General features: G+C 57.3%; 6 protein-coding genes across 6 annotated transcripts; 3 read left to right on the top strand and 3 right to left on the bottom strand.

Moving 5' to 3' along the window:
* Positions 1 to 165: 165 nt before the first annotated feature.
* On the bottom strand, positions 166 to 2,637 carry PHSY_006910 (nucleolar GTP-binding protein 2; the record flags this gene model as incomplete). The annotated part of the gene is made up of 1 exon (XM_012337506.1): positions 166 to 2,637. The coding sequence occupies one exon, from the start codon at positions 2,635 to 2,637 to the stop codon at positions 166 to 168; it is 2,472 nt and encodes an 823-aa protein (XP_012192896.1).
* Positions 2,638 to 2,824: 187 nt separating this feature from the next.
* On the top strand, positions 2,825 to 3,349 carry PHSY_006909 (hypothetical protein; the record flags this gene model as incomplete). The annotated part of the gene is made up of 1 exon (XM_012337505.1): positions 2,825 to 3,349. One exon carries the CDS (start codon positions 2,825 to 2,827, stop codon positions 3,347 to 3,349), a length of 525 nt encoding a protein of 174 aa, XP_012192895.1.
* A 144-nt stretch (positions 3,350 to 3,493) lies between these two features.
* On the top strand, positions 3,494 to 5,716 carry PHSY_006908 (potential RNA Pol II CTD phosphatase component; the record flags this gene model as incomplete). Its single annotated transcript, XM_012337504.1, has 1 exon — positions 3,494 to 5,716. The coding sequence occupies one exon, from the start codon at positions 3,494 to 3,496 to the stop codon at positions 5,714 to 5,716; it is 2,223 nt and encodes a 740-aa protein (XP_012192894.1).
* A 227-nt stretch (positions 5,717 to 5,943) lies between these two features.
* PHSY_006907 (expansin) lies at positions 5,944 to 6,759 on the bottom strand (the record flags this gene model as incomplete). The annotated part of the gene is made up of 1 exon (XM_012337503.1): positions 5,944 to 6,759. One exon carries the CDS (start codon positions 6,757 to 6,759, stop codon positions 5,944 to 5,946), a length of 816 nt encoding a protein of 271 aa, XP_012192893.1.
* A 951-nt stretch (positions 6,760 to 7,710) lies between these two features.
* Positions 7,711 to 8,509, bottom strand: PHSY_006906 (hypothetical protein; the record flags this gene model as incomplete). Its single annotated transcript, XM_012337502.1, has 2 exons — positions 7,711 to 7,792; positions 8,364 to 8,509. The coding sequence occupies 2 exons, from the start codon at positions 8,507 to 8,509 to the stop codon at positions 7,711 to 7,713; spliced, it is 228 nt and encodes a 75-aa protein (XP_012192892.1).
* Positions 8,510 to 9,453: 944 nt separating this feature from the next.
* On the top strand, positions 9,454 to 17,925 carry PHSY_006905 (hypothetical protein; the record flags this gene model as incomplete). Its single annotated transcript, XM_012337501.1, has 1 exon — positions 9,454 to 17,925. The coding sequence occupies one exon, from the start codon at positions 9,454 to 9,456 to the stop codon at positions 17,923 to 17,925; it is 8,472 nt and encodes a 2,823-aa protein (XP_012192891.1).
* Positions 17,926 to 18,453: the final 528 nt, after the last annotated feature.

Genomic DNA, 18,453 nt, shown 5'->3' with positions numbered 1-18,453 from the left:
CCTACGCCGTTTCATATGGCGACGAGATCGAAGGACACGCACACGCAGAAGCCTGTCACCGAGCTGTCTGTGTTGATATTATGATATGTTCTGGGTATATCATTGCATGTGATCGTATGCTAGATGCTATTCAGGGCTGCTGAGCATAGCCATGCTCGTCGAAGCCTATCCCTCTTGGTCTTCTTCCTGGTCGTCTTCATCGTCATCACCGTCATCATCGTCGTCGTCTCCAGCTTCGACAGCGAGAGCACTGAACAACGAATTTGTAGACCCGACCATCCCTCTGTCATCCTCGTCCTCTTCATCGTCATCGTCGTCTTCGGTTTCGACTACGCCAAAGTCGAACCGCACCTTTCGAGCGATGTCCGCATCGTCATCGCTCTCATCTTCGTCCTCGGTCTTCTTCTTTTCATCTTGCTCGTTCTCTTCCTCGTCGTCCGGGTTGGGCGCGGTGAGCAAGTCCGATTCGTCCCCTTGAACAGCATCTTGGCTAGCTTCCGGCATCCAAATACCTTCTCCGATCCCACCCACTCCAACCTGTTCACGCGACGACGGCGGTCGAAACGCCCACTTGATCCTCCCCTCGGCGACCGCACGCATCACCAGATTCCCCGCTCGATTCACATCCCATCGATTCGCCTTTGCCGTCTTGAACATGTACCTCCTAGCCACCGCCTCCAAAATCTTGACGCCCGTCCACACCTCTTTCCCGTCCTCCTCCTGCGCCTCGTCTTCATCGAGTGGATACTGCAGTTGCAGAACCTTTTCGAGCGCGATGTGTTCAGCGACAAAGCGGATGCATGAGGTGATTGCTTGCACTTGCGAGATGGCCAGGATGGCGCCCATGACTTGCATCTCCATCCCGATGAGCGAGGGGAAGACGAGGCCGGGAGAATCGCACAGTCGGATTTGGCCGCGGTGGGATTCTTCTCCGACTGCTTTGGGGTGGTCGGTATCGACGTTGTTGGAAGAGGAGGAGGAAGGTGAGGGAAGAGGCACGAGGAAGTGCGTCTGGAAATGCTTGGTTTTTCCTGGCGTCTTGGAAGCGCGAACGACTTTGGAGCCAAACAGAGCATTGAGCAGGCTCGATTTGCCGACATTGGGCTGACCGATGAGGCCGATGGTGAGATAAGGCAGGTGCGAGCGAGTCGCTTTGGCGTCCTGATTGTTCTTCTGGCTGGGTAGGTTTGCGTCTTTCGCATCAAGATCGTTCTCGGAACTGCGTTCTGGGATGTCAGCACCTTCGCCTGCCTCGAAACCCTCTGTGTGGAGCTGCACGCGTCTTTCCACGCCTTCCCAGTCCGTATCTGTCGCACACGGCGGCATCCACTCTCTGCTCTTCTTCGCGTCGTCCTGTACCACCTTTGGCGGTGTCACCAAATCACCATGTGCCTTTCGCAGCGCCGCAAACAACTCTCTCCTCGAATGTGGCGAAAGATACGGAGCAAACCTCGTCCGCGAACCTTGCCCCTCCATCCTCTCCAGCTTTGCATAGCTTTCCGTAGCCACCACTTCCCACTTCGGATACAGCTGTTTGAGATACCCCCTCCAAGCATCGACAATCTCCTTAGGTACGATGTCCGCCTTTGTCAGCACAATGATGACCTTGAGTCGCATGTACCGTTCCAGAAAGCCGATGAGACTAGGTGGCAGGTGGAGCAGGGGGCATCTCGCATCGGCTAGGACGCAAACGAGGTCGCTGCGCTCGCAAACGCGCCAAAGCTGACGGTAGACTTCGATGTTTCGTTCGTACAGGCTTCCGATAACGGAGGTGCCGGGAGATGGACGGTGGTGCAAGAGTTCGCTTATGCTGTCTTGGGATGCGATGGAGGAGACCATTCGACTTCCACCCATGCCTGCGGTGGCTGGAGAGGGAGCAAATGCGGCTTTGTCGTCGGATCGGGTGTGAGATGTCAGTCCGGCGAACATGGGCGACGAGGTGAAGAAGGCTCGTTCGACCACGGCATCTGTTTTGCGTAGCCACTGCCGAAAGACCTCTTCCTCTTGCGAATGGATGGTCTTGGTATCCATGTCTGACCTCCACTTTGGTCTCTTGGGCAGACGAAGCTCTCCCGTTTCCTCTACACCTGTCACTCCTGGATCTTCACCCTCGTCAACCTTTTCGGCTTCATCATCGTCCGAGGAATCGTCGCCTCGATCTTGCTTCTCTGATTGCTTCGGGCCACCCTGAAGCCAACCGGCTAGTGGGTGAGAGTCTCGCTCGTCTATCTTTCCCTGCTCTTGATCCAAGGTTCGTTGGTGATTTTCCGCCCGGGCACGACCGAATCTCGAATAGTCGAACGGCGTAAGCTCCTCCGGAATGGGTCGTCGTAGGTCCGCATAGGAAGCAAGGATGTTGAGTCGCTCCAACACGGGCGGTGAAAGTTTCGAGAAAGCAGACTCCTCCAGCTGGACGGTGCGCTTGCGCGACTCGAATGCTGCTTGCTGGTCTGGTGGTAGCAAGCTGGACCTTCCTACCCTACCTCCTCCTCCTGCAGCAGCTGCGGCACCTCCACGACCACGACCTCGCCCGCGTCCACCTCGACCACCTCTTCCGCTTCGGGACTCGCCATCGTCCGCGCTACCCCCTGCCCTGCGCAGCTTGGCCTTTTGAGCCTTGGATGGCTTCTTGACCATGTTTTTGTGGGGAAAGTCTTGTCGATTGATGGGTTGAGAGAACGGAAGGACCGGGAGCAAGCAAGTGAGAAGAACTTGCTCCTTCAAAAAATGAGGCTCGAACCTCCACCTTCAACTGTTTATTTTGAGAATCATCACTTGCTTAGGCGTAACATTCTCTCCGCCCGGTCATAATTCCTGAATCGAGATGGCTCGACCACAAAAAAGAGAGAGTGCACGCGACAAGCTTCAGCTGCTCACCGGTAAATGCAGAGGAGAGCCACACGACTCGACTCTTTCGCTCCACACACGGCGGCACGGAACGCTCGTTTCACAGGACGTGAGCCACGCGCTCAGTTTCACATATATACCGACCCGCGTACAAAGCCGAGCTGCCACTGGAAATTGTCCGACGTCCTCCGCAAAAAAGACGCACAGAGTGCTGCGCACAGACACTTTTCTCATTCGGTTTCCTCTCCAAGCTGATCCCCCCGCATTTGGTGCTTCTCCACCGTATCTTGGCAACTTCCGGCCCCACTACCGTTGGTCATTTCGGGAACCTAGCATCAACGAGGTCGCTTTCGTTGTCGGAGCAGCAAGCTTAGCGCCGCAGCGAGCGGTCAAGTGCCAAACATCGATCGAGGTCCCGAACCATACGCGTCTCGTGTCTTCTACTCGCAACACCATCTTCGGCTCTCATGTCTCGACCATCTTCGCTACGCCTCTGTCCTGACGAGCTCTATAATCATCAGAGCCGGTCGTGACACTCTCTTCTCACTGATCCCTCTTCCTCGTAAGCGACCGCCGGTCACGGCAAATTCAAGCAACCATGTCGCAAGCCCAGGAAGAATGCAAGCACCCAGTGCAGCTCTTCGGCATGTGTGCCGTGTGCGGCCAACCCGTCGATGTCGACTCCGAGGAATCCGCCTCGCTCTCCGTCATGCACTCCAGCGCGGCCGTCAAAGTCTCCGCCGAAGAGGCGCAGCGCCTCGACTCCGAATCCACCTCCCACCTCCTCTCCCAACGCAAACTCGCCCTCATCGTCGACCTCGATCAGACCGTCATCCACGCGACCGTCGACCCCACCGTCGGCGAATGGATGCGCGACTCCACAAACCCCAACTACCACGCCCTCCAATCCGTCGGCAAGTTTCGCCTCGGCATCGACGGCGAAGAGATCTCCGACCAAGACGCGGATGCGGCCAAGGCGTCCAGAGCCTGCTGGTACTACGTCAAACCGCGACCGGGAGTTCCTGAGGTCCTGAAACGACTGTCAGAAAAGTACCAGCTGCACGTGTATACGATGGGTACGAGGTCGTATGCCAACTGCGTCTGCAAGTTGATCGATCCGGACGCGAGCATTTTCGGCAACAGGATTTTGTCGAGGGACGAGAATGGGAGCTTGGTGAGGAAGAGTCTAAGTAGGTTGTTTCCGGTGGATCACAGTATGGTCGTCATCATCGATGATAGGGAGGATGTATGGAGTAGGAGCCCGAATCTGCTGCCGGTTCTGCCGTATGAATTTTTCGTAGGCATCGGAGATATCAACGCCACTTTCTTACCGACTCCGCCACCACCGCCGGGGGCTTTGCCGGGAACGAAGGCAGCGGAACCGAGCGGCAAATCTGACGACGCGGCAGGGGCTACTGCTGGCGCTGCTGCGTCAACGAAAGCATCAGGCGCAGAACCCGGTTCGAGCCGCAACGGCAGCGCCTCTCCGACGACACCGGAAAAAGCAGTCGAAGACGCAGTGCAAAAAGCAGAAGCAGAAGGCCGAACCGAGGAGGAATTGCAAGCGGTTCGAGAGGCCGCAGCGCATTTCGTGGCACAGACGGAAAAGCTTCAGAGCAAGTTGGCGGAACAGAGGGAAGCGAGACCGCTAGCAAAGATGCAGGAAGCGTTAGACGAAAAGCTCGGAAGGCAAAGCAACGGTGCTTCACGGTCGGGCACTGCCACGCCCAACGGGCACGGCGACAGTCCCGCTGGCCAGTCAAGTGGTGCTGATAGCAGCAGTAGTGGTAGCGAGAGCCCCACTGGCGATGAGCGCAGCGCAGATGCAATCACAGCAACCGCACCGTCAGACGACCAGTCGGAAGAAACCACCACTCCACCAACCTCACCCTCCTCATCAAACACAAGCTTACCGCCTCTACCACCTCCACCGCCGCCACTCCCCCCGCATCGCTCTCACGCAGTCCTCGTCGACGACGACAACGAACTCGATCGCGTCCAATCCATCCTCGAAGACCTGCACGCCCAATGGTACACCGCCCACGATTCCATGCAGTCCCCCTCCACCCTTCAAAAGCCCTCCGTTGTCGATCTCATCGGCGCGCGGAAAGCCAAAGTGCTTGCCAACTGCACCATTGTCTTCTCCAGCATGATACCGTTCGGCCACGATCCCGAGAAATCCGACCTCTGGGCCATGGCGCGAGAGTTCGGTGCGACGCCGGCGTCGGAGATCGAACCGGGCAAGACGACGCACGTCGTGGCAGCGAGACCGGGGACGGCAAAGGTGCACCAGGCGTTGCGGATGGGTGGGCAGTTGGAGGTGGTCTGGCCGAGTTGGTTTCATGTGTCGGCGAGTAGGTGGGCGAGGCAGGATGAGGGGTTGTACCGGATATCGATGGCTGAGAATACGGTGGCGAGTGCGGGTGCGGTGAAGGCGGGAGCAGTGGAGGGGCAGAAGGAGAAGCAAGAGGTGGTGGAACAAGCGAAGGTCGAGGAGGTAGCAGAGGGAGAAAAACAGGAGGAGACGTTGTTCGAAAACGAACTGAACGACATGGACTGGTCTGCTGCAGCGGACGAAGTCGACGCCTACCTAGATTCAGCCACTACGGCGAGCAACACTTCATCGCCTTCCCCATCGATGCTTGCGGCAGACGATGTCGTGGACATCGATGATGCCGAAATTCCGGCCGACGGTGGAAAGAGGAAACGTCGACTAACGGACGATCTGCAAGCAACGGATTTCGCCCAGTTGGACAAGAAGCAGCGTTCGGAAGAGAACGAGCCTGACGAAGAAGATGATGATGATGCAGACGATGGGTTCTTGGACGATTTGGCGGAAGAGTTGGATGGACAACTGGATAATGAGTGAACCCGGGAGAAGATGTATTTGTAGTTCAATAAGGATTGCACACACAAGCATAGCACAGAGTTTTTTCAGGCGGGATCACGAGTGAGAGGAGAGAACGAAACGTACTGATCCGATTAAGCGTGCAGGAAGAGAGTCAGCTCTGGATCAACAGGCGACTGTGATAGACAAGAGGAAGGAAAGTGAAACCCGTTACTTTCTAAAGGAGGCGAGATATTGGGAAGGATGAGTTAGGAAGCAGCTGCGACGGCCATCTGATTGAGACCCTGGTAGATGAGGGCGAAGCTGTCGAGGTTGTTGGCTGTCGCATCGGGGGTTGATTGCGAGGAAGCGGTGGCGGAGGAGGCGGAGGAGGAGGATGATGCGGAGGAGGAAAGGGTGGACGAGGAAGAGGAGGTGGTGGTGGTGGTGGGTCTGGCCCGTTGAGAGGTGGTTGTGGGAGGAGGAGGGGTGTATGCAGGTGTGCTCGATGTGGTTGTAGGCGATGGTCGCGGGGTCCACGCCGGAGTGGTGGAGGTGGAACTCTGCCTCTGATTTCCACCGTTGTTGTTGTCTCCACCAGACCCGTCGGCAGCAGTCCACGACATGTAGAACACACCCAGATCCGTGCTCGCGAAAGCCTTGAACAGCCCTTCGCTCATATCCAACCCTCCGTAGGGACAGGTGGGACAAGCATCCTGAACCTGCGCATACTGCGTATTCCCATTGTACGTGATGGCGATCGTCTTTCCGCACCACGAAGACACCTCGCCCAGGTTGCCGTACTGCGCAGAGTTGAGGGCGACGATAAAGTCAGACCCGGAGTTGTAGTTGCCGCAGGCGCCAAGACCGGCGGCGTAGTAGGTGGCGCGACCGTTGTAGGTGGGGCCTCGTTTGGTCAGGTTGGATGGGCCGGCCTCACGTTCGCGTGCTGCACGACGAGAGTGCTTGAGACTGCGGACGTAGGGTGCGTCGTTGTGCTGATCGTCGGCGGCGACGGGAGAACTGAGGGCGGAAGATGCGAGCACGAGGGCGACGCAGAGCTTCTTTGCTAGTGATGAAGGCATGGTGGCGTAGAAGACGTGGGCGGCTACTTGAGCGCAGACGACTGACGACGATGGGGAGCGAGATGGTGCTGCAATGCGATAATGCTGATGAGCAGGGTGTGGGCAAGATGTAGTCGTGAAGGAAAGATGGATGAGCGTAGATGAGGATGAAGGTCGTTAAGAGAGAGATGGTCAGGAACGACCCAAGAAACTTTTACGGGGAAAGGGAGAGGCAATAGAAGCTGGGCGTACCCTCGAGTGCAGGAGGTAAGGGGATGATGAGTTTGGGGCGCAGCAACAGAGAGTGGATTTCTTGTCCCTGGTCTTACACAAGCAGCGACAAAGGTGATGTTGCTGCCTGCTTTGCTGCGATCGAGTAGGAGTGGTTTGCGGTGTATGCAAGCGGAGGCACAAATCCAAGCCTTTGTCACGATCGTGTATTGGTAAGAATGGGGGTTGTTGCGGCCTTCTACGGCGGTCGGACAATCAATTTGCTAGGAACGACCTCGGTAGACGCAGATGCCGCCCTGAGCGAGTACACACTGTATAGCGCTGCTGGCGTGAAGGAGTGATCTTTGGCGTGGGGATCAACAAGCGAGATCGTCCTGAAGGGATCGACAAGAGGAGCAAGGGGCAAAGTCCGTTGCTTGCTCCATGATTCGGAAGAAGGCGTAGAAAGAAGAACCGTGGGGCGGAGTTGGACAAGCTGCGTTGAAAAGTGTCACGGTATTGTGCTGATACAGTGCCCCAGTGCCGTCTCTAAAAGCGAATCAACACGAAGGATCTGCAGACGGCAGATCTGAGTTTGAAAATCGAGGGGACACATCGCACTTTGACAGTGTTGCGCGTGAGACCAACATCCACCAAATTACCGAAATCTGTTTCACTTTCAGCTCGCGCGAAGATGCAGAGATTCCCCCTGCCCCTCGTTTTTTCTTTCCTTCTTTTTTTCCCCACCCCTTGCCGTGTCGATCAACAAACAAGCCAGATGTCATCCTCATCAGCTTGGATCGTCACCGGAACGGCAATGGCGTAGCGGATCGGACATTGAGACCTCGACGCACGATGATACAACAGAGAAGCTTGTTGATGTTTCTACGTGGTGGTGTGACCTAGCATGCATTGTCGATCATCGTCTTTCGATCGGACAAGCAGTGAACGAGCTTTGACGGCTCAGTCCAGAGCCTGCGGTCCAGCCGATATGTTATGGAGCCGGCTGTGTGTGGCCAGCTTGAGCTCTCAGAACAAAGGCCTGGTGCTCGCTTACCAGGCTCTCTGTGGCTCTTTATGCATCGGCTGCGGTCGCGTGCAGCGACTATGGGAAAAAAAGAAGGGCTCCGATTCCTCTTGCTTGCATGCTTTCAATTTTCGAACCGGTGGCATATTGAGTTTAAAGCTGTTCAGTCCTCGCCTTCGATTTCGAATTTGACGGTCAAGCTCATTTGTGCAGACAAGGCAGCCTTCAATATGCTTTTCTTAGGCCAGGGGCTTGACCTTGGAGGCTTGCGATGACTGCTACGGTGGCTTCAGGCGGCGCTCACAGCTTGCATGATGCGTGGTGCCCGCAACGAAAAGTCGGTCCGTCCAGCCGTGCGCAGAGTGGACGCGCTCTCATGCAGACTCACCTGGTGTTGATGTGTTGTTGTTCTGTCAATCGATGGCTGTCGACACGGATTGCGGACGTCTGGTCTTGCAGAACGGTTCTGCATCGAAGAATCTTGACGTCACGTTCTACGTCATGTTCTTCTTCAAAGAACACCTCGGTGCTCATTGTGCCGGTGCCAGGTGACCTAACGAGGCTGTTTGCTCGGCAAGAGCAACGGAAGGTGCTGCGGTAGGATATGTTCCATTCGACAGACAAGTGGACGCGACCTGCATCGCGTGCGTCTCCGCACCGTGGTAGCGAGGTGTCAGCTGATCTAGTCGTGGCAAGTGTACCTCGCTCCGTCTCTCGACGGTCGTCGTCGATGAGGCAGCTGCCACGTTAGAGGAGGCTCTGAACACGAGATGAAGGTGGATTTGTGAATGAATCGGGACGACGCCTCAACCGATGACCGATGAGGTTGCGATTATCGTGTCCTCAATTTTGAGCCGTGTTTTATCCGTTTGGTTTTGCAGAAACAGAAACCGACAAGCTTACTGGCGACGAGCGAACAGAAAGCCATGATCCGCGGATTCACAATGTCAGACCGGTGAATGTCAACATCGGCTTGAAATGACGACCATTGATTCAGGGTCCAAAGGTGAATTTGGGCTTTAGCTCATGCCCGCTGCTGCGACTTTTTGGTCTTCAGGAGCGCGACAAGCCATGCGTCACGAGCTGAGCAGCCGCTTCAGTTCGCGGGCCGTCCAGCTTGCACTCGTTCCGTGCTCGGACCCTTGACTGTTTGAACGACCCTCGACACCCACTCATCCCTGCTCTGCTGCTCCCCTACTACCCACTCGACTTCCGACATCTTCCTCAGCCGGCAGCTCGAGCCGAGCTACCGACAGAGGCACTTCGGTCTATTGCTCTTTCTTACGGCCATGCAGATGCTGGCGACATAGCTGTGTTGTCAGCCACGGCTTTCGAGCACGTCCAGTTCAAACCCAGCACGAGAGCTGCGTACAAACAAAGCTGCTCACCTCTCTACGCCACAACATCCGGAGACCGTCGTCAAGCTTGCTTGAAAACACTCGTGGGAGATGGCCACATCTGTGGGACATCGCACGCCGATGTCAAGCGCCCTGAACGATGAGGGGTTCACCTCCTTCGGATTCCTCGACGATACACAGGACGCTCAGGAATCGTCTTTTGCCCTCGGCGGCCTTTTCAATCGCGTCAAGTCAGCTTTCGCAGGCGGTGTCGCTGCCGACACTGACTCTTCACACGCAGGCGCCAATGACGACACACACACATCATCAGCCTCCCGGCACAGCTCAAGGTCTTCTTCTGCCCGATTCGACGTCCCTCAGACTTATCCATCACCCGCCTTCGCCTCGTCACAGCACACACCATCACTGTCCAACCATTCATCTTCATACGCAGGCGTGGGGCCAAGTCGGCTCGCCTCCATGCCGCAGTACAGAAAAGCTTCCATGGCACGTCCATCACGAGGCTTAAGCAACATCGAAGAGTATCCCGAGAGCTATCAGGCCGTACAGCGTGCCATCTCTCCTCTCAGCCAGAGCGGCGCACAAGCTGGTCCTTCGAGGTCTCGCGACGATACTTCGAGGACAGGTCGAGCTCTCGACGCCTCGGGAGCTCACCCAGCCCGCTCCGTCCCCGGCGGCGGCATCCAGCCGTCTCACAGCTCCTCGTCAATCTCCACCAACCGCTCGATATCGGGTACCACGAGCAGAGCCAGGTCTTCCTCTTCACGTGCGCCGCCTCTCAAGCTCCGTACCGCAGCTCCTGCACCCGCCATCACCTTCACGTCTCCCGCTACAGCCGTTCACGCTGGCTCTCACATCGCCAGCGTTGCCGGTAGCTACACCGACGACCGCGAGTCTGTCATCGCCGACGATGGCGACATGGACCCCGACTCGTCGCGCGACACCCTATATCTGCTCCGCAGCGGATTCGACGGCGGTATCGACCGCTCGCATCTAGCCAAACACGGCTGGTCCGCTATCCCCGGTTTCCCCCTTCCCAAAGACATCCTTGCCGACGATGCCAAATCAATTCTCAGCAGCTCCACTCGGCTCCACAGGACCGACACTCTCGAAGAGCATGTCATGAATCGTTCGGCAGCACAGATCGGCCTTCAGACCAGCGCAGACGCCATCGATCGCCGCATGAGGGGCGAAGGCCTCAGTCGTAAGTTCTGGATGGCCGACGAAAATGCCAAAGAGTGCCGCGAGTGTCTCTCCGTCTTCACCCCCTTCCGCCGCAAGCATCATTGCCGCATATGCGGCCAGATCTTCTGCGGCCGATGCGCAGCGCACATCATCAAGGGCAAGCGCTTCGACTTCAAGGGTATGATCCGCGTCTGCAACTTTTGCAAACGCACGCTCGACGACTACGATCGACACGAACGTCAAAATCGGCACCAGCAGAAGCTCAATGTACTTTCGCAACGTGCCAGCCTAAACCCGAACCGTATACAGCCAGACAAGGACATGATTTCAGCACCTTTGGAGGCGCAGATCAAGAGCCCGCAAGCACAATTTGCCGCCAATCATCTGTTCGCCAGCGCCACTGCAGGCCACTCCGCAATCAGTGCGGGCATCCGCTCGAGTCAGTCAATTCCCCTCGCCCTCACAGATGTGGGCTCAGCAGCAGCAGGAATACATGGTGACCTGAACGGCGACGATGCGACAGATCGCGGACGCAAGAAGAGGGTAGATGCAGCGCCTGTCGCACCTTTCCGTAAGGGTGCCGACGATGAAGAGCTTGCTCCGGTACATCCTGACCCTGAAGAGGACGACCCGCCTGCATCGCAACTTGATGCTACTCCGTCAACCTCTCGGCAGACGTCGGACATCCACCCTTCAAAGCCGATAGCGCCATCGACAAGTTCACCAGCCACTGAGGGAAGACGAGCATCTGACAAAGCCAAAGAGACGATGGCGGCCGTCGCGTTTCCTTCCACCAACGGGGATGGTCATGAGACACCTTCGGCAATCCAGTCCACCTCCGACTATCCGCGTCTGCGTCTAGTCAGCGAGACGTCGCGACCCGCTGTACGGTCACGCATGCGTTCGCTCCGCACGATTGCATCGCTTGACCCTTCGCAGGCTACTGCACTCATCCGTTCCCATTTCCACGGCAACGGTCGCACCGAGTCCACCATTCCGCCCTTGATGCAGCCTCAGCCGGACGAGAACGACTACGCCGCCAACGAATACGACGAGACACCCGACATCTACCGCGAGCTTCGCATCTGCGCCGACGGCATCACTCCAGCGCTCTTGGAGGCTTCCATCACGCACCGCGCCCTCGATCATCTGCGAAAGATGATGGAACAGACGCTGCTCCAAGCTGGCATCCACAACGTCCGTAAGTGGTGTGACGTGCTCTTGCCATTCGTCCTTACTACCATTTCGCGCGTCAAACCCGATGCTCGCGAGGATCAGAGCCGCGACATTCGCCAGTTCGTCAAGATCAAGCGCATCCCCGGTGGCAAGCCCGACGATTCCGAGTACGTAGACGGATACGTCTGCACCAAGCACGTTGCGACCAGGCGCATGGCTGCTTTGGTCCCACTCACCAACGCTCGCATCATCGTGATACGCTTTCCACTTGACTACCACCGTGGACCAGACCAATTCATGTCACTCGAGCCCCTCATGGCACAAGAGCATGAATTCATCCGCATCCTCGTCGCGCGCATCGTCGCACTCCGGCCCCAGATTGTCGTGGTAGAAAAAAGTGTCTCGCGTACGGCTCTCGAGTTGCTCGAGAGGGAAGGTATCGTCGTCGTATGGAGCGTCAAGGCCGAAGCGATTCGAGCTATCAGTCGATGTACACAGGCCGACATCATCACCTCGATCGATCGACTTGCTCTCGATCCGCGCATCGGTCGGTGCCGCTACTTCAACGTCGAGACATTCCAGCATGCCTCACGGCCAGAGTGGAGGAAGAGCTTCATGCGCTTCGAAGGCACGCCCAAGCAACTCGGCTGCACTATCGTTCTGCGTGGAGCCGATGGCGTCAAGCTCAGTCGCGTCAAAAAGATCTTGACGTTGATGATCTTCGTTGCGTACAACTTGCGTCTCGAAGGCCACGTCATGGCGGACGAGGGCGCGGCCATGGAGACAATCTATTCGGACAGCAGCCTGCTCAACGGCTCGCGCCCTTGCGGCACTGTGGAAGCTGGAACGCTCGACAGCGCCACTGACGAGTTGAAGCGACTAAAAGATGGCAGTTATCTCGATTTGAGCGATGAGCCCTCGTGCCAGGTTGGCCGTATCAAGGATGACAAGTCCTTTGTGCTTCAATCGCGTGCTCGAATTCTGCGAGCCCTCAGTATCTATGAGACGACGCTCATCACCTCGTCCGTCTGCATCCACATCCCAGCTCCGTACACCATTCTGCAGCTGAAGCGCGTCAGTGACCGACTCATGGAACTGCTTGCCAACCAAGAAGCTGACGAACTGCAGAGGATCTTGAAGGATGAAGGCAAGCTGCAGGACCAGCCTGCTTCTCGACCAACCTCGATCGTGGAGCTGCCAGACGGCCACGATGAAGAAGTGAAGGAGGACACTCCCACGCCCACAGTGCGACCACGCGCGGCATCGCTCAAGGAAGGCGCGGCTGGCGACGACGCACTTCCCGTCGAGTCACGTTCCACCGGCGACGTTACACCCGTCTACGAGACGCCGAGCACGCGGACTCATGACACGATCGTTGAAGAAGGCGAGGATAGCAGTTCAGACGCAGGTCTATCGTCTCGCGTGGAGACGCCGCAACCAGGCCCGACTCCTGCTCTTTCGGAAGGTCAAGGCTCGCAGGCATTCGCCGAAAAGCAGGATGAGCCTGGCCCTGCCCCTCCCCTGCGCCGGGAAGGGAGCGATGCTACTGTCATAATTGAGACTGCCAGTCCTTTTGCGAGCGGGCCAAACACGACCACGCCAACGCCCCGACCGTCGTCACCCGCTCAGACAAGGGCCAAGGAGCCGGGTCATGCTCTGGCCTTGGCGTCTGAGCTGCGGAACAATGTTGCATCAGCCGACGTTTCGATGAGCAGATCTGTCTCTGCTCCCGTCTCGGAAGTGCCTACTCGGACCACAACACCCGGGCCCGATTCGAACCTCACGCATGCAAGCCAAGGCTCTACGTCGACCATTGCTCCAAGCTCTGCATCCTTGCTCAACACGATCAAGCAGGAGTCTCTGCCCGTCTTCGACCTCTTTTCGCTTCTCAAAGCGCCGTCTCAGATCGCCAAGGAGTCCGAATTTGCAATCACGGTTGACAGGCATCGTGCTTCCTTGACGGAATGGGGAGGCTACCTCGACATCCACGCAGACGCTGTTTCGCCGTTCAACCACAAGCGCATCCAGATCATTGTGACTCGCCACTGCACCCTGACGCCGCGACCCTGCGAAGGCCCGAGTCTTGCTTCGATCGAGTTCTACGGCGAGCACGACGAAACGCTCGGCGAGCATATCGAGCGTCTTGCCGCTAGCAGCGCCAGCGCCAAAGGCTGTGCCACCAAAGGTTGTGGCAAGAACAACGTGCTGCACTACAATACCTTCGTCCACAACCAGATTCGCATCCAGGTGGTGCTCGAACGATTCGTATGCCCGCTTCCGAACGAGGAGAATCGGCTCCTCAGCTGGAGCTACTGCAAGGTGTGCGAGAACGCGACGCCTGTGGCGCTCGTCACCCCGGAGACGTGGAGCTTCAGCTTCGCAAAGTATCTTGAGCTGTACTTCTACCGCCACGACCACTGCAAGACGCAGCTATGCGAGCACGACTTCTACCGAGACCAGGTGCGCTACTTTGCCTATCAGAACATGGCGGTGCGCTTCCATTCGGAAGAAATTGACAATCTCTTTGAGGTAGCCATGCCTCACTTCAAGCTCTTCATCAACCCGGAAGTGCAGTGCAACATCAAGAATGAAGAAACCGCTGCGTTCGTGCGCAAGAGCCAGGCTTATTGGGATAGCGTCATGTCACGGATCCGAGCTCTCGGTAACGATGCCTGCTCCGACACCGCCGGCATCAATCGCGAGAAGAATCGCGCCGTCATTTCCGAGATGATACGAAGATGCGAGGTCGATCGCCGTGAGGTCGAGGCGCTGGTGGCTGAATTGTACGAGTTCAGCCCAGCTACGGACGTGCTGTGCCTCAACCAAGCGCGACGGATGCTGCAGGAGAAGGTAGTTAAGTGGGACATTGACTTTATCGAATTCGAGAAGAACTGCATACCGTCCGAAAAGGACATCCGCCGCATCACCACTACCCATCTCAAACGGCTCTTCTCCGAGAAGGATCCATCCGACGCCACGCGCTCAGACACGACCTCGAGCATCCTGCCGCCTGCTGCCGAGATCGACGAGAGCTCGACGGATGCGGCCGAGGGAAAACCGAAAGGTCGCGAGTCGGAGCATTCGACTTCAGCGGGTGAAAAGGCTCTCAGCAGCAGAAGCGCGTCAACCATGGACATCCTCTCTTTGGCCGGTGCCGACCTCTCGGTGGTGCCGATGCTTTCCGATCTCGTCACTCATACGGTCCAGACTCCGCTGAGCGAGGTGCCGCCGAGCATCGCTCCCGCGACTGCTGCAGGTGCTCCCAAGGAGACAAGCACAGGTAACGCTGGCAAAGCTTCTGGGGCCATGCCTCGCTCGAAGACCGCTTCCGGCCAGCTTAACAAGGTCGGTCGCGCAGACACCTCAAGATACCGCGATGGCAACTTCGATGACGAGACGGATGCCGCAGATCTTTCGCCGGTCGAAGTACGACCCATGATCAGTCGACGTGCCATGTCCAATCCTGTCACCGCGCCGGCATCGCCCACCTACAGCAAATCGCGGAGCGCGTTCGAGTCGGTTGAATTCCCTCGTGCGGACGAGAGCTCATGCACAGAGAACGAGCTGGCACGCTCGATACCGGGTCTCATCAGGCGGTTTGACAATCCCAGACGGTACACCGCGGGGACACCTCCCGTCGGAGCAGCCGCAGGCAACGGTGCGTCAGGCGGTACCGACCTTGCTCTGCTTCGTGCCGAGGACCACGGCTCGGTTCGTCGTCCAAGTTTGCGCCGCGGCAAAACTGAGGAGGTGGTATCTGTCCGTAGCAAGGACTCGTCAAAGGCTCGGATCTCTTCCTCCACGTACGAACAGGGCGCAGACTCGAACGCCAACTCGCCAGTGACGACCCCTGGAGTCGGCGGTCGCTCGAGTCGGCTGCCCAGAGTCAAGCGCAACGACAGCTCTACCTCGACTGCCACTATTGGACGTCGAAGCGGGTCTGCGACGCCAAACAACGGCGCTCCTCCTCCTCCTCCGCCTTCCAGCTACCGACCACCGAAAGGCGAAGGGCTCAAAGCAGGCCCGCGACCCATCATTGGGAGGTCCGGTGCATCCGCCGCGGCAGCGTTAGGTTCTGTAGCTGCGTCCAGATCCGCAGCAATGGTCACCTCAGGCAACCGAAGCCAGAGCGGTACATATCAGTCCGACGGTGGCAGCAGTCGGAACGCTGGAGCTGCGCTCGGAAGCCGCGTACCCATTGCACGGAGGAGCGAGCACGGCCCTGGGACAAAGAGCCGTGTGTCGACGATCGCCAAGCACTTTGATCGCATCAGCAAGGAGGCCGAGCGGGAACGCGAGCGACAGCATCGTCTTTTGCTGGCGCAACGGGCGAAACGAGCCAGACCTGTGGCAATGACGCGAGCGAGAGTAGAGGTGTTCAGCAGCGTGCGAGAAGCGGTGCGAGATGATGAGAGCGAGCCGGATTCTGCTGCAGAGACAAGCAACGACGAGGGCGCATCTGCTGCCGACGATGAGAGCGAGGATGACGACGACGAAGACTCGGACGAGGACCTGCCGGTGGGGCCAACAAGCTTTGAGGCCAAGCATGGCGTGCCGGTGCCAGCTGGTCGCAGATCGCAAGGCCAAGGGAACGGAAAGCATCGAAAAACGAATCCCCTCGAGCTTGATGAGCAGCAGTCGGGACGCGCCAATGCGATCAAGAAATCCGGTACAGAGCAAGCTGCTACGGAGCTCGATCGAGACATCACAAAAGACTCGACGGTCAAAGGCCGACCCAGTTCTTCAACAGTCGAGGCTGGCGATGACGTTGATCTGTCCGCATCAGCGACTACCACGGCGTTGGCAGCTGCGACTACATCCTCTTCGCAAGCAGACGACGCTTGCACCATTGCGAGTGAAGCGACAGGTCGGACAGCCAATCGATCGCCACCGGCGCAAGCAAGCGAGCTCGAATCGGATGCGCAGTCGATTGCCGCATCATCGGTGGCGACCACGAGCAACAACACGCAGCTGACGTTGCCTTCGTATCTGCGCAGCGGCTTCACGTCTGATTCCGATTCGATGCCGAGTCTGGAGAGGAGCTTCCTGAAGACCTTATCGGGCTTCTGGGCCTTCCGCACAGGCGAAATGGTGCCGTTGGAGTACCCGATGCTCAACTCGGAGCACGTGTTCGCCGACTCGGACATCATCTTCCGCGAGGACGAGCCGACATCGATCGTCGCCTTCACGCTGAGCTCGCTGCAGTACAAGGAACGGCTCAAGGGAATGCGGAACGAAGTACCACGCCCCAAGGAGAAAGCAGAGGCGTTGATGCCCAGCAGTGCGAGCATCGCTGGCTCTGTGGATGACCGAAGCGTGGTCGACTTGGACATCAACGAGCTAGAGAGTACGCTCAAGAAGGAAGGACGACACTTCCGCTGCGAATTCGAGTCGGGATCTACGCGGCTGTGGTGCAAGATCCTGTTTGCCGAGCAATTCGATGCGCTACGACGGACGTGTGGTTGCGATGTGTCGGTGGTCGAGTCGCTTTCCCGATGCTTCAAGTGGGACTCTTCGGGCGGCAAGTCTGGCTCTGCTTTCCTCAAGACGCGGGACAATCGATTGGTGGTCAAGCAGCTCTCGCGTTTCGAGATGGATGCCTTCTCCAAGTTTGCACCGCAGTACTTTGCCTACATGTCGCAATGCATATCGCGTGGCCGTAGGACGGCGCTCGCCAAGATTTTCGGCTGCTTCCGGATCGGATTCCGCAACCCGCAGACGGGCAAGAGCATCAAGCTCGACTGCTTTGTCATGGAAAATCTGTTCTACGGCGTCGAGGGCATCCGATCGTACGATCTCAAGGGGAGCACGCGCAACCGATACGTGCAAGAGACGGGCAAAGAGAACGAAGTGCTGCTCGACGAGAACCTGATCGAGACCAACCACCTCAACCCGATCTTCATCCGCGAACACTCGAAGAAGCTGTTGCGCGCCAGTCTGTACAACGACTCGCTGTTCTTGGCCGACATGAACGTGATGGACTATTCGCTGATGGTGGGCGTCGATCGACAGACCAAGCAGCTGGTGGTGGGCATCATCGACTTTGTGAGGACGTACACGTGGGACAAGAGGGTGGAGAGTTTCGTCAAGGAAACGGCGCTTCTGGGCGGTGCGGGCAAGGGTGAGCCGACAATCATCACACCGCCAGATTACAGGACGAGGTTTCTGACGTTTATAGACAAGGCGCTGCTGTTGATGCCTGATCACTGGGTGGAAGATTGGGCGCTTTGATGTTTGTGCCATACAGTGGACTTTTCGTTCTTCTTTTGCAATGCATTTTGTTGGATAATGATACAGAATAATCTTGTGAGGCTGCTCGAAAGGTGGTTGTTGATCGGATATAGTAACGATGTCGCTGATTTTGTGATTTTTGTTAGGCCTATATTGTGAACAATAGTGAATGGAAGCATCGGGCCGTTGATCGACGCTTCGCGTGTGCGAAGAAAAGAAGAGAGCGAGCGCTCTTTTTGGAAGCTGCAAGAAGAATTGGCGCAAAAGCTCGAGCGCGCACACTTTCGCGCAGCTGAGCCTTTGCAAGCAAAAAGTCGCGCGAGAAGGCAGCAGAAGAGAAGCTCAAAGACCAACACAAAGCCAACTTCGCAACGCACAACGCACACACACGATCTCCTTCGCACACACCACGACGGCTCTCCTCCTTTTCTCGAATCACGAACAGACAAACAAGGTGTTGTCAAGGGAACCACGCCAGGCTCTGATTGCGACGTTCACCAAACCATCGACCACAGGCACAACACTTCC

Source organism: Pseudozyma hubeiensis (genome assembly GCF_000403515.1).
Source record: "Pseudozyma hubeiensis SY62 DNA, scaffold: PHS68, whole genome shotgun sequence".
Lineage (NCBI taxonomy): Eukaryota > Fungi > Basidiomycota > Ustilaginomycetes > Ustilaginales > Ustilaginaceae > Pseudozyma > Pseudozyma hubeiensis.
The sequence above is the reverse complement of the archived record's forward strand: the minus strand, read 5'-3'. Positions and strand labels throughout refer to the sequence as shown.